The sequence below is a fragment of the Cotesia glomerata genome, linkage group LG7 (genome assembly GCF_020080835.1).
Source record: "Cotesia glomerata isolate CgM1 linkage group LG7, MPM_Cglom_v2.3, whole genome shotgun sequence".
Classification (NCBI taxonomy): Eukaryota; Metazoa; Arthropoda; class Insecta; order Hymenoptera; family Braconidae; genus Cotesia; species Cotesia glomerata.
The window spans coordinates 20,089,448-20,104,951 of record NC_058164.1 but is presented as its reverse complement, the minus strand read 5'-3'; the positions used below and the strand labels follow the sequence as shown (position 1 = coordinate 20,104,951).

The following is a 15,504-nucleotide window of genomic DNA, read 5'->3' as shown; positions in this document are numbered from 1 at the left end:
AAACTTATGCATACAAAATTTTATCCAGCAACGCTTGTCGTAAAGTTGATGTCAAATTTACTGCTGGCAACTTTGTCCCTGAGAAACTCATCCTGATAGGTATGCTAACTAAAACTTGCCGTCGATCTGCGTCCAGAATGGGCAACGAAATTAACGTAAAGGGTTGAAAAAGCAGGAGTTTCAGCAAAGTTGATAGTAAGTTACCCTGCAATTTGCAGTCAAGACTTAACGTGCAAATTCTTTCAGTAAAATTGTAGTAGAAGGGTTGACTAAAAACTTGATGTCAACTTGGATTCCAATTCCGGCCGGAGAATATCATCAAATTGTATACATTTTTGATTTGGTTGTATATTAATACGTAAGCTTGGCATCAAATTGACTTCAAAACACTAATGATGATCAACTTGTTGTTTGGTGTAGGGCAACACTGTTTTTCGGGCCGGAATTTAACATCCAACTGTTGAATGAAGTCAACTAGAAGAAATTACGAACCAAATCTCAAAAACTTACCCAAATATTGCGTTTATAAGTAAAGTACTTCAATTAACTTAAACATTTTCGCATTTTTCTATGTACAATCCAATTGACAGCGGAAGTAAGAACCATTGTAGCGAAAATTAGAACTTATATGATTTTCTTAGTATGAAAAATTTGGTGGCCCTGAAAAGGGCCGTTTTGTTATAAATTTGATGGTAGAATGCAATATTTAACCTCCGAAACCGTAGAGAGTACGGCCCTGACGTTTCAATGCGTAGACTACATCCATGGCTGTGACAGTTTTACGCTTAGCATGCTCGGTGTAGGTGACAGCGTCACGGATGACGTTCTCAAGGAAAACCTTGAGCACACCACGAGTCTCTTCGTAGATCAATCCAGAGATACGTTTGACTCCACCACGACGGGCCAGGCGACGAATAGCTGGCTTAGTGATACCTTGGATGTTATCACGAAGAACTTTGCGATGACGCTTGGCTCCTCCTTTTCCCAATCCTTTTCCTCCCTTACCACGGCCAGTCATGTTAATATCAGTTGAATTAAGCTTCTGATCGACTCAAGAAGTAAACTCAGTATAGTTGAAAAACGTTAAGTCGAGGCTAATTTAAGCACATCTACAACGTTTCCCCCACCATCGAGTTCGAGTGCAGCCAATCAGCACAACCCAGATACTTTTTCCCCCTACCGAAAAAAACACCTGGAACACCTGGCGCAAGTTAACAAAAAGGCGAGCTCTTCGAGCGAACATCATATTTCCCGTCTAACTTTAGATCGCTGAAGTCAGATTACTGTCGCTAAGTCGTCATGGCCCGAACTAAGCAAACCGCTCGTAAGTCTACTGGAGGTAAAGCTCCACGTAAGCAACTTGCCACCAAGGCTGCTCGTAAGAGTGCACCAGCTACTGGAGGTGTCAAAAAGCCTCACCGTTATCGTCCAGGAACCGTTGCTCTTCGTGAGATCCGTCGTTACCAGAAGAGTACGGAGTTGTTGATCCGTAAATTACCCTTCCAACGTCTTGTTCGTGAAATTGCCCAGGACTTTAAAACTGATCTGCGATTCCAGAGCTCCGCTGTAATGGCCCTTCAGGAAGCCAGCGAGGCCTACCTCGTCGGTCTTTTTGAAGACACCAACCTCTGTGCCATTCACGCCAAGCGTGTCACCATCATGCCCAAAGACATCCAGTTGGCTCGTCGTATCCGAGGAGAACGTGCCTAGGTTATCATTTTTAATACAACATTTATAAAAAACGGCCCTTTTCAGGGCCACCAAATTTTTCAAACTGAGAAAATCATTCAATTTTACTAATTGTTTATGTTGAGAATTGTATAATTACCTAGAAAATTTAAGATCAATGAAAAATAAGAAAATAGAATATCGATGACAATCTTCTGTTATCCATTCTCATCTTTTGTTGAAAAAGAATCTTTTTAATTCATATTGTATGAATCATCTCCTCTTCAAACTAATGATTTTTTCGAAAATCCCATTATAGCATGACTAATGTTATTTCAATAGTTAAAGATATCTCAGTATCTCGTAAGTTATTTTTCTCCATGAATTATATAGTTTAATGTTAATTATATTTTAATTGTTCGAACTACAGAACTTTTCTGATAAACAAACAAAAGAAGATGACATGAATTTTCAGAAGGAATATACAGATGTTTTAGAATACAATGAATTTGTCATTACTATAACACATTAAAAAGAAATTTTAATTAAAGAGACTTTAATTATTTTTTTCAATATTAACCTCCTAACTTTAACGAATAAAAAACTTTACATAAGAAACTTGGATTATTGTAAATTATAAAAAAAAATTTGATAATAATACACTACCGATGTAATTTTTGAAATATTTAAAGTTGAATTTTATGTTTTCAACTCGTTTATTATCAGCTATTTATTCGAATAAAGATTTGGCTACGTCGCATCAACAGCTGAAAAAAAAAAGAAAAGGATAGAAATATAGTTACAGAGAGAGAAATATTTAACTCGTACACTCATGCACGTCTATGTATGGGTATAATCAAATACGCTATTACCAAATATGTTTATTTAATCCGACAAGTAATAAATACAAAAATCATTTTATTACTTTATTTTATTAAATAAGTAAAAATCATCAATTATTAAATTATTTTAAATTAAGATAAAGAATTTTGACGAATATTGGGAAAACTGAAAGTAAAAAAAAATTAAACATAATTTTGACTCATAAGTTACGCTCGAATCTCCTTAACGACCTCGCTGTAATTTTAGCAAGTACCAAAAATTATACTTATTTGTTGTAATTTAATGATGCTATACTCTATCAATATAGATGAAATAATGCTGGTAACTACATTTATTAATTTTCAAGATAAATAATGATAATTTGATTAAGTAAGTAATTAGGCTAGAAAAAAAATTTAATTAAACTAGAAAACTCTTTACGTATTGAAAGATTTGGTGGCCCTGAAAAGGGCCGTTTGATTTTGTGTGCAAGAGGATTATATTTAAGAGCTGCTTTTTTCGGTCTTCTTGGGGAGAAGGACGGCCTGAATGTTGGGCAAAACACCTCCTTGAGCGATGGTGACTCCAGAGAGAAGTTTGTTTAACTCTTCGTCGTTACGGATGGCCAACTGAAGATGACGGGGGATAATTCTAGTCTTCTTGTTGTCACGAGCAGCGTTTCCAGCCAACTCCAGAACTTCAGCCGCTAAATATTCCATGACGGCAGCAAGGTAAACTGGAGCACCAGCACCAACACGTTCAGCGTAGTTTCCTTTACGCAACATACGATGGATACGACCAACTGGAAATTGGAGACCAGCACGGCTTGAGCGGGTCTTTGACTTTCCCTTTACTTTACCTCCTTTACCACGACCAGACATGATGAAAAGTTTATAGAATTACAAACTGAACTCTTGACTTGAACGGACAAGCCCTGATTATGCGGCTCGCACTCCAGACCTTGAGTTTTATAAGGCTTGTGTGAGTAGCATGCGGCAGATGTTCTGGCAGCTGGACGTTGGAGGGGGTAGAGCATACGTTGAGTTTACTTGGTGTTCATCCCCACTCTTTGTAACTGGCTTTATCGATGCTCAACTTCCTACTTTTCTCTTTTAAAACCGAAAGCAAAGTTGGGCTCACCATCATTCGTCTACTGTGCTTCTGTACGTACTTACATACTCAACTCAGTATCCATTATGCCGCCCAAGACTAGTGGTAAAGCTGTGAAGAAATCTGGCAAAGCTCAGAAGAACATTACCAAGTCTGACAAGAAGAACCGCAAGAAGAAGAGGAAGGAAAGTTACGCTATCTACATTTACAAGGTTCTGAAACAGGTCCACCCTGACACCGGTGTTTCCTCCAAGGCCATGAGCATCATGAACAGCTTCGTCAACGATATCTTCGAACGTATTGCTGCTGAATCTTCCAGACTCGCTCACTACAACAAGCGTTCCACCATCACTTCACGGGAAATTCAAACAGCTGTCCGTCTTCTGTTACCCGGTGAATTGGCCAAACACGCCGTCAGTGAAGGAACCAAAGCCGTTACTAAGTATACCAGCTCTAAGTAAACTTCCTCTCTCTGACTAAAACTAAACCAAACGGCCCTTTTCAGGGCCACCAAATTTTTCATTACGTAAATTAACCGAAAGTTTCATCATAGCGTAATTCTACTAAAGTAATTCACCATCTGACACTAGACCAATAGCAAATCTCTCTCATTTAAGTAAGGTCTTGGATAGAATCGTTGCAAATCAAGGTGTTAATTATCTAGAGCAAAAGGAACTATTGCACAAATACCAATCTGGCTTCAGAAAATATCACAGTAGCCGAACAGCTTTCTTAAAACTCACTGATGACCAGACATGCTTTAGATGCATGACAGTTAAGACTAGTGATGTGAAGCAAAGCATGTGCTCGTCAAATGCTTGTCAATTGACCAACTAAAAAAAATGACCACCGGTCATTTTTCGAATTATATGGCGATTTAATTTAAAAGCTAAATTGAAAAAATTTTTTAACTTGATCAAAAAATGACCGAAAAATTTTTGACGGTCATTTTCCATCTAAGTAGTTGAGCAAGCCAGATTTGTTTACTACGCACTGAAAAAAAAGTTTTTTTCTACCAAGGAAATGTTTCCTTATGGGTAAAAAATTGGTATTCTTATGATTAAAATACGAAAATTTTTTAACTTTAAGAAAACAGTTTTCTCACTGTAAAAAAACTAGCCTTATAATAAAACGTGGTATTTTAAGGTTAAGAATACCAGTTTTTTTAAATCAAGAAAACTCGAGTAAAAAATTTAGTATTCTCGGTGGAAAAAAATTTTTTTTTCAGTGCCAGCAAAATTTTTAGATAAATTTTGTGTTTGTATTATTAGATATAATGATTGTTTTTAATAAATAATCTGTAGAATCAATTTGAGCAAACAAATTTCACCGGATTTTCAAGTCCAAAAAATTGACCAAAAAATGACCGAAAAATTTTTGACGGTCATTTTCCATCTAAGTAGTTGAGCAAGCCAAATTTGTTTATTACCGTCAGAATTTTTAGACAAATTTCGTTTTAAATGTTTAAAATATGGGGTTGCATATGAAATAGATTAATTTGATTTTTTTTTGGGTGGAATTTTAGTAAAAAGAAAAAAAAATGCTCATGAATTTTTGTGACTGACCAAAAAAAAATGACGTCAATTGACGAGCATATGCTCATCAATTGCTCGTGATTTGACCAAAGTTGAAAATGGCCGTCATTTCGCATCACTATAGTTAAGACTAATAATGCTGTAATCCATTTGAGTTTGAATCACATTTTTAAAAAAATGGATTTACGTCCAGCGATTGGCATTATGAAAGTAACGTTAGGATTAGTTGATAGTCATTTATTATGAAGTTCGTGTCGAAAACGAGCTTCAAAATTAGTAAAGGAACAAACAAATCCTATTGATGATCCTAATGTTGATGCAAGTGACCACCCGGGAAAAAATGATCAGGACTGATCAGACCTGTTCATATCTGATCAGGCCTGAAATCCGACCTGATCAGTCCTGTTCATGTATGATCAGGCCTGAAATTAGGCCGGATCAGACCTGTCCATGCTTGTTCATGTATGAACAGTTAAATACGCTCAGACCTGATCAAGCCTGTTCATGCTTGCTCATGTCTGTTCATGCCTGTTCATGTCTGAAGCATTAAATACGCTCAGACCTGATCAGATCTGTCCATGTCTGAAGTGTTCAATACGCTCAGACCTGATCAAGCCTGTTCATGCCTGCTCATGTCTGAAACATTAAATACGCTCAGACCTGATCAAATCTGATCAAGCCTGCTCATGTCTGAAACATTAAATATGCTCAGACCTGTCCATGCCTGTTCATGTCTGAACCGTTAAATACGCTCAGACCTGTTTATGTCTGATCATGTATGATCATGTCTGATCTAGCCTAAAATAGATAAGGATTAAAACTCCATATATCAACTGACAAGAACTGTTCATGCATGATTTGCCTTCTTAAATGATATTTTAAGTCTGGAAGAAAAATTTTATCGAACTATAGACTGCAGTTCTATTTTTAAAATTAATTTGTTCCGTATGACGTATCAGTTTCTATCCCCTTATAAATTTTAAATGTACATCTTTCATCAAAAATTTCGGCTTATATAAGCATGAACTTTTTAATTTTCCATGCTAAAACGATGATTTTTAACGATGAATTTTGACGCAATGACATTTATATATTTATATATGTATGTAATTTATATATGTATGTATGTATATATATATATATATATATATATATATATATATATATATATATATATATATATATATATATATATATATATATATACACATTGACAATTTTTAAGTAAAGGTATTTTCTAAACCAGCTCGACGAGGTAATTTAGAAAAATGCAAAATTTTTTGAAAATTGCACCATGTGGACAAATGCAAAAGTTAGATTTCTAAGAAATCCGATAAAAATTGTCTTCCTATATAATTAAACACAGATTAAAATTTTCAAAGTGGTGGTAAGAGGGTGGAGGTGGGCTTCTTACTTACAGTATTTGCTAGTTTACAACATGCATAAATTAATTTTTCAGTCTTGTGCGACGTGCAAAATTTGTCAGCCTTGCGCATCATACAAAATTTGTCAGCCTTGCGCGACATGCAAAATGTGTCAGCCTTGCGCGACATTATTCATAATTATAGTACATTTTTTATAAAAATCTTAATAATAATATTTAATATTTTTCAGGGAATTCAAGGAAAACGAATCAACCGATTGACTTATACGACACATCATTAGAAAGGGTTTATCAAAATTTAGATTTGATTAGCTTTGAGAGTTTATCCATCAAGCCATTCAAAGAAATTGAAAAAAAAGTTTGAATTTTTATTTTTTTTAAAAAGAGTTTTGAAGTGTGCAGAAAAATCATAATAAAACCATGCATACATTTTTTTGCTTAAAAAACTGCGTCGAATGCATTTTTTAAAATGAAAATCGATCAACGCGTTCCAAAGTTACAGCTGTTTAAAAATTCACAAAATTTTTATTTTCGATTTTTTTTTTAAGATTACATTTAAATTACTCAATCAAACGATATTTGTTCGTACATACATACGTAGTCTTTATCAATTTACCTTTTATTATTATTATAATTATCATTATTGTTACATAATGATTTTATTATATTTAAATAAACATTAATTATCTGTTATTTATATTATAATAATTTGTGTTGTTATTGTCATATTATAAATTATTATTAATCCACAGACTTGCTACAATATCAAATTTCATAATAATTAAATATTTCTTTTTTTTATAGATTTATAATTAATTTATTTTTATTTTTATGATCACAAGTCTCATGTTATAATACTGTACTATTATACATTTCTATTTACTGTTATAATACTGTTATTCCTGTTATAATACTGTGCTATTAAAAATTCCTTTTTTTTTTTTTTTAATTATAATTAACTTTTACTATTTCAATCTTATTCATAAGATTATTCTTCTTCACAAGTATACTTACTTTGGTTAGATCGCTGTTTTTTTTTTTTTTTTACTTTTTTGTTATTTTTCTTATTATATTTTAAATCACTAGTAATTCACATACTATTGTTATGTATATTGTAGATATGTTCAAGTTACCACCTCCGTATGTATCAGGGTGTTTCAAAAAAAAAAAAAAAAATTTTTTTTTTTAATGGTGTTGAAAAGTTGAAAGTACATTTAAAAATAAAAATTTTGGCGCCTATTAGAGCCCTTAATATTAATATTAAGGTTTGCCTCAATTCATTTGTAATTTTTCTATTTAAATAACACGAGAAAACTTTTTTTTTATTTTTGAATTTTAATTACTTCGGAATGGCTTGTTTACGCAATATCCCAGAGAGAGGTCTTATAGGAAATTTTACGCTCTACAAAAAACGTTTGAAGGTCAAAGTTCCTCAGATCAACCGTTTCAAAAATATTTTCAATCAAAAATAACACCAATCAAAAATTTCAAATATTTTCCAATAAAATTGCAAAAAAAAATCATACTTTATATTGATATTGTTTTTTTTTTGTAAAATCAATTGAATTCTGTTAATTTGAGATTTTCATTTTTTTTTTGCTTATTTACTCCATACGTAACTCACAAAAAGTACAAATACATAAATATAAAGGTTAAAATTATCAAACAAATGATTTTTGGGTCTCTTTTATAACAAATTTATTTTATTTTCTACCAAATACTAATAAATTCTATTAAACAATCAATTCTTTATAACAAAAAACAATATTTAACAACAATTCATAAAATTTTTTCTAACTTGAAAATATTACAGTTTTATAAAATTATTTTTATTGCAATTAGGATATCGTTTTCTGTGTTCTGTCACTACTTGCAATAAATACTGAAGCTGTTCTTCATTTTTCGTTAAGCATCGATTGTACTGCTCTATCAATGCCACGCCGCGTTCTGCTACATCATTTACAACTTGAAGTTTCTCAAAATACTCCAAGGTTCTTTTGTAATTTAGATTCTGAGACCACAAAGTTATATCCTCATCAATGAAATCATACGACAAATCAAACGATTTAAACAGATTTATCGATCTCATAGATACAAATTGACTAAGATCTTTATTTAATAATGACTCTAAATTTTTCTTATCGATTATAAAACGACTCGTTGTAGTTTCATTGGTTTCACAGTTTTTTAAAGCATGAACTATTCTTCTTTTTGTTTCAACTGAAACAGTTTCGTCAAAGAGAGATAAGACAGACAACTCGTTATTTAAATACCACAAGTGATTGGCTAATTTTTCTGAGCATGCCCGTGAAATAGTATTATTAAATTTTTTATATGAAATTAATTCTTTAATTAAAGTTAAATCATTATTAGGTGCTGCTATAGCGCACGGCGCAGTATACCAAGCTTTTAAATAGAATATTATGATAAATAAACTAAGTTCTCGTAATCCAGCTATTTCTGATTTAGTAAGATGAAATTAATTTCTAAATAAAAAAATTTTTAAACTATATATTGCTTTAGCCATCCACCTTGCATGATGGACGGCTCCAGGACGCTTAAATGTAATATTTGTGGTAGTAGCACTCAAAAATATCGATGATAATTGCAGGAGTTCACGGTAATCGTCACGACAATGATCCATCGACAAAAAAAGTTCAAAGCCAAAATAAAATTAATTACATTGCAACCTCAAAGTAAAGAACATTAATTATTATCAACTGATGTGAAGTAAAAGTTACAAAATATTTTACAAATGCAATTGTAATCGTTAATAACGATTAAGAGTGTAATAATCATGTGAAATTGATTTCCAATATTTTTATTTACAACGGGGTTAATTATTAAGTGTAAAATGGATGATTATACGGAACTTCATAAATTTTCATGTTTCACTTTAACATCAGTTGATAATTCTTTAGCGCTGGATTAAAAAATTTTACTTCTATTGTCTGGGCTGTCTGAATTATTTTTTCGGTTACCGAAAAATTCCTACTGAGTAAGGTCCCTCCTCCCCCCTTTATCCTTTATTTCCCCAGTTCCCAAATTTGTCTTTAATGACAAATTTAGCTATAAATTATGGCTCTTTACCGTAAGATGGACGGTGGTGTTTATCACTCGGTAGGTCTTATTAGGTGACGGAATGGTAGTTACGGACAATGTCTCGGATAGTTTAACTGGTAGAGCCTTTGGCGCGTAACCAAATGATCCGGGTTCGAGTCCCGGTCTGGGCTGTCTGAATTATTTTTTCGGTTACCGAAAAATTCCTACTGATGTGAGTAAGGTCCCTCCTCCCCCCTTTATCCTTTATTTCCCCAGTTCCCAAATTTGTCTTTAATGACAAATTTAGCTATAAATTATTTTCGTCCTTTTTTTTTATTTATAATTGGCTTACTATAAGGATACCGAAATTAGTTCACATCTGATAATTTCGCTTTTATTGTCATTAAAAAAAAAAAATTCGTAATAAGAAAACAATTGAAAAAAAATATTCCATTTCTAATTTTCTGTTTAAATTTTAAAATATGGTTATCTTTTAATACTCTTATTAATTAAAATGTAGTTTTTTTTTCCAAAATTCTTAAAAATAAATAAAGAATAATAAATTATCTGTTAATTTCAGTATCAGCATTCTTTTTTTTTTTCACATTTTCATTGTCAAAATTTACTCTAAATAGTTTTGCTTATTAATTACATTCAATTAGAAGATATTATCAATAAAATACATTTTTTTCATAAATTAACAAGAAAAATGCAATTATAAAGATAGAGATATCATAGTCAAGAATAGAAGCACACCCACACGCTTGAGCGTTGTGAGGCGCGTCATATCGAAAAATCTTAGAGCTAAAGTTTCCTCATCCATTATTAGCAACTCTGATTGTTATATTTTTGTATGTCGGATTTGGCTATAAGCTGCGTTGATAACATCATATACTCACTAATAATATGGCCTAGAGAAGACATATTTTTCATTAAATCTCTGTAGTTTAGATCAATCATTTTCATTTGGAAACAGTAAAGTTTCTGCACTTTAACAGTAAAGTAGTCTTCACTTCAACACTAGCGGGCTTAAAAACCATCTGAATTACAATTTATTTATCACATTCAGACTTGTAATAGATCTTGAATCCCAGAATTTCTCTTGCTTTTTTGCACCTACTGATTTAAGGCCCGAATCCGTAGTAGATTCTGCTAACAGTTTATCCAAGTCAGACTTTTGGATCTTCAGTGTATCTACATGCACTCTATTAATCTATTGTCAATAAACAATCATAAATAAATATTAAAATTAGTATTGATCATATATGATCGTTAGGATTGATTATATACTATCAATTAATTATGAACTATAACATTAACTATTTTTTAATACATGTTTTATGAGTAAAAACTTACAATTACATCAACATTATGTTTGAAATCGCTGTCAACAACCGGCCTGTTTTGCTGAAGCACGTCTTTGTCCTTCATGAAGAAATCTTCTGTCGAGTAACTATAGCAAAGGTAACAAGTGCTTGAGGGACACTTTTTTGATGCTGTTAGTCAGTTCTTGCATCTTAGAAATGGTGACACTAAGTTGCTGAGGTCCTATTATGTTGAACGTCAGTCCCTTGACACAATAGTTCCTATTGTTGTAAAGATATTCGCTGTCTTTTTTAAATTCTTCCGTGATAGAATTCCCTGGAAAGCTGCTAAACAATAAAATGAAGTTTTCATACGTGTTGATAAAAATTTTATAAGCTTGACAATTGTTTAAGTGTAGTAATCAACACTTATTTAATATTTTTTTTTCATTGGGTCAAACTTGAATAATTATGAATGTAAATAGAAAAATAAGCTTTTGATTACACTTGTTCAATCTTAAATTAAAAAAATGCATACTTACCTTGCTTTTCATTAATTTCTTTGAACATTAATTAATAGAGTATTTTTACTTTTTTAACTTGCCGCTAAGAAAATCGAAGATTCTTAAAAATCGGGAAGTTATTATTTTTACCCCGTTTTTCAAAAATCGAGTTTTCATCAGATCTCGATGTTTTGAGGTCCTAAGAAGCTTCCTTGACTATTCCCGCGATGGTATGCGTGTGTGTGTGTGTAATGATTCGTTCGTGAAATTTCGTTGTCAAAAAAAAAAAAAAAAAATGTTTTTATAAGAATTTCTATGAAATTTTTAGTCTGACAAGTTCGCGCTTTGAGATTTTCCCAAGAATTTAAAAAACTGCGTGGAATGCCGTAAGCCTCGTAAAAATTTGCGATTTGAAAATTAAAAAAATTGTGTTTTATGAAACTTCCATGAGACTTTTGAGCTCAAAAGCATAGAACAGCGATCTATTTGAGCTCTTCGAGCTCAAAAATGAAATAAGTTGAATGTTGAGCGCTTAGGTATTGAATTAGCAGGAAGTTGCAGGGATGGCCTTTAGGGTAAACCGTTTTCTTAATTTTTTTTATTTTGTCCTTCTCCACAGCGAACTTTCGAATCTATATAATTCTATTTTTTTCGCAGTTTGATAATAAGAAAAATACCAACATCTCGTTTTTGACTAATATTTTTCAAAAGTCCATTTAAAGAGCATAAAAAAACTATTAAATGGGTTCTGTTGACGCCCCGTTTGAAAACATCCGATTATTATTTGAGACTATAGTAAGTACACGCTACTGCTCATGAGAGCACACGGACACACTAATATAACGCAGATACGAGCTGCCCGCTAGACGGTCCGCAAAATGGGGGAAACGCCCAGAAGCCTCAGAGGGTCAACAATCGATATCTCGAAATATCGAATTTTTTGGGTTATAATAAAATCATTTTTGGAGGGAAAGCTGCTATTCGTTTTTACTCGATTTCTTAAATACAGAAAATTAAACGTAATAAAAATTAAAAATAAATATTTTACATATTTTTCTAAGTCACGTACGATTATTATTGCATTAGTTTCTTGTTATTAATAGTATATACGGTTAAAGTTAAATTAAAGTAATTTTTCATGTAGATTTCTTTTTTCCATTTTTAGGTTAAATAATTTTTAATGTTAATATTTTACATTTGTGCTTATGTATTTTATATTTTCTATATTTAATTATAAAATTATAATTTTATTATTAATTTTACATATATGGCAATTTATATTGATTTGCAGATTGTTGTTAATTTGTTATTGTAGAATTTGTGGAAAAATGGGCAGCAACGAAGGTAAAAAAAAAAAATTTTTTTTATAAAAATATTTTATTTTAATTTGACAAATTAATAAAAATTAAGAAATAGTAATAATAATAGTAATTTTTTAATGTATTTAATTTTTATTTTTTATTTTTAGAGGATATTAATGCTTTGAAGAAACGTATTGCTGAGTTGGAGAAAGAAAAGGAAATGGTGATTGTTAGAAATATGTACATGGAACAATTTTTAAAAGAAAACAATAAAAATATTGTTTGGACTCATTTTCCTCCACCACCTCCTCCACCAGCTTCTTCGCTTGTTAATGTTCCATCAAGTGGTAATTACAATATTTTAAAAATAGAGTTTGATATTTTTGTAATATATATGAAATATATTTTGAAAAAATATTTAAAATTAAGGTCATATATTTTGAATATTTGTAATTAAATATTTATAAAAATTTGTAGGTTCAGGTTCACATTCAAATGGAACGGAATCGTTAGAAAATTGTAATTCTAATGAAAGATTACAATCGTTAAATCAATCACAAACACCGCAAGATTTCAGGCGTATCCGAAGAAAACGATGCAACTGAAAAAAAAGAAAAGATCAATGATGAAAAGATCGATGATGGGAAATCAAGAGTTGTGCAAAAAACTAAATTTTTAAATGATAATTTGGATCCTATTGCATCTTCGTCTGATGGAAGCATTGATAAAGGAAATATTTTAAACAATAAAAAAAAATATACCTTTTACAGTTACTTCAGTTGTGGACAACAATATTAAACTTCATCACCATCAAAGTAAAGTTCAATTAAGTGTAGGTTTAAAAACTGATCAAAATGCTGTTGTTAACAAAAATATTGCACAAAATACAAAACAATCTAATACTACACAGAAAAATTTGAAGAAAAGTGATTCAAATATGGAGGATTCATCAAGTTCATCTAAAAACATCAATAAAAATGGTAATTAATTATTATTAAATAAAATTTGGTTAATTATATAAAATTAATGATAATTATATTTGCAAAAATTGAAAGTAATGTAAGCAGAGTTGTCAAAAATTTGTTGTTTCAGTTGTAGCTAAAAAATATCGAGGAAAGAATGGCGTTCAATCACATCGAAACTGGCGATCTCGGGGAGGTTATCGCGGAGTAACTGGACATCGGGTTACCTATGATGGAAAAATGTTATCTATATATTATCAAAATTTTGATAGAAATAAATCATTTAATAATGCAGATAATTCTACTACTATAGAAAAAATTGATGAAGTTGAAAATTTAACCGATAATAACTAAGGAAAAAGTAATTGATAAAGATTTTAAATATAATATTGAAAGTAATAATAATAATAATAATAGAATATTATGAATCAACATTGTTGCTTATATTGAAGAATAAAATACAAATTTTTGAATGAGATTTATTACGGCTAAAATAATAAATATTAGTAAGTAATTTTAATATAAAATTTAAATAAACAAATTAAAATTTTATATTAAAATTACTTACTAATATTTATTATTTAACACCTTATAAGTCTCGTTCAACAATTTTTTTTATTCTTCAATTCAAGAAACAATGTTAATTGATAATATTTTATTATTATAATTAATACTGTTAATACTATATTTAAAATCTTTATCAATTAACATTTTTATTATTAACTAAAAACTTTATCGTATGTTAAATGATCAAATATCACTGTTATTTAAATAATCAAATATTGTTATCGTTTAAATCTATATAAATTTCACTTAATGCTATTTTTTACTAAACAAGTACTTTTTTTTCTATATTTAACTGTGACGGGTGGGCCTACCCTCCCGTCAATATTATGATAAATCATATATATTTCTATAAATCGATGGACCAACTTGCCCACATGAATTAGATACCGAATTTCCGTTGTATTCCGAGCCTGACTCTGGTTACGGAGAATCACTACTTACACGTGGTAAGTACTAGGGAACTTGACAATAACCACCTTGTTCCCAAAGGCGGAATAATCTGAGTTCAACCGCGGAATAATACAAGTTCCGCGCAGTGATACAGGTGTTTGGTGGCATCCGCGACCGAGGTTACATAAACCTGGGACCTCCAGGAGGAGCGGCCACTTGTAATCAGTCAGTCGTTTAGTCTGTCCGAATCTATGTCGATTCCGAGCTAATGAGCATCGAAATTAATTGTCTCCTAAGACTCTCATTCTCGTTGCTGTCCCATCTCTCTCTCTCTCTCTCTCTCTCAGTTATAGAATCAAAAGTATTGCATCAAATGGATTATTGTACTGGATTAGATTTGCTTTCATAAATAGAATTAGTTTGTAAAAGAGACTCTCAGGGCCATTTCGGGCAACTCCCATGCTTTGGGGACGCCCAATAAACAATTAGTACCGTAATTCACGAGTATTCTTCATTCACTGAGCGACCCACCCTCTTATCAACATCTAAATATTTTTCAGTGAGACGCTGAGCTAGTCCGGAGGTCTGTTTACGTGAAAGGTAAATAACCAGGTGTAGGCTCACACGTAACATTAACAAATTTTTTTTTACTTTTTTGTTACTTTTCTTATTATATTTTGAATCTCTAGTAATTCACATACTATTGTTGTCTAACATTTTAAATATTTAAATCTTGAAATATAGTAAGAAAAGTTACAAAAATGTTGAAAAAAAAATTTGTTAAATATAAAGAAAAAAAGAACTTATTTAGTAAAGATAAAAAAAAACTAAGTGAAATTGATATAGAGTTAAATGATGATAATATCTGATTATTTAAACAAGAATGATATTTGATCGTTTAATTATAATAAAGTGT

At 31.2% G+C, this 15,504-nt stretch overlaps 5 protein-coding genes across 5 annotated transcripts; 3 read left to right on the top strand and 2 right to left on the bottom strand.

Annotated features, from left to right (window-relative positions):
• Window positions 1-622: 622 nt before the first annotated feature.
• Window positions 623-1,053, bottom strand: LOC123269247 (histone H4). The gene has a single exon (XM_044734850.1). It carries the CDS (start codon window positions 1,016-1,018, stop codon window positions 707-709), a length of 312 nt encoding a protein of 103 aa, XP_044590785.1. The 5' UTR covers window positions 1,019-1,053; the 3' UTR covers window positions 623-706.
• Window positions 1,054-1,243: 190 nt separating this feature from the next.
• LOC123269227 (histone H3) lies at window positions 1,244-1,734 on the top strand. Its single transcript, XM_044734828.1, has one exon. It carries the CDS (start codon window positions 1,300-1,302, stop codon window positions 1,708-1,710), a length of 411 nt encoding a protein of 136 aa, XP_044590763.1. The 5' UTR covers window positions 1,244-1,299; the 3' UTR covers window positions 1,711-1,734.
• Window positions 1,735-2,941: 1,207 nt separating this feature from the next.
• LOC123269234 (histone H2A) lies at window positions 2,942-3,432 on the bottom strand. The gene has a single exon (XM_044734836.1). It carries the CDS (start codon window positions 3,369-3,371, stop codon window positions 2,994-2,996), a length of 378 nt encoding a protein of 125 aa, XP_044590771.1. The 5' UTR covers window positions 3,372-3,432; the 3' UTR covers window positions 2,942-2,993.
• A 166-nt stretch (window positions 3,433-3,598) lies between these two features.
• LOC123269239 (histone H2B-like) lies at window positions 3,599-4,106 on the top strand. The gene has a single exon (XM_044734840.1). It carries the CDS (start codon window positions 3,687-3,689, stop codon window positions 4,059-4,061), a length of 375 nt encoding a protein of 124 aa, XP_044590775.1. The 5' UTR covers window positions 3,599-3,686; the 3' UTR covers window positions 4,062-4,106.
• An 8,229-nt stretch (window positions 4,107-12,335) lies between these two features.
• On the top strand, window positions 12,336-13,969 carry LOC123269242. Its single transcript, XM_044734844.1, has 5 exons — window positions 12,336-12,387; window positions 12,660-12,712; window positions 12,837-13,016; window positions 13,147-13,649; window positions 13,762-13,969. Exons 2-4 carry the CDS (start codon window positions 12,697-12,699, stop codon window positions 13,272-13,274), a joined length of 324 nt encoding a protein of 107 aa, XP_044590779.1. The 5' UTR covers window positions 12,336-12,387; window positions 12,660-12,696; the 3' UTR covers window positions 13,275-13,649; window positions 13,762-13,969.
• Window positions 13,970-15,504: the final 1,535 nt, after the last annotated feature.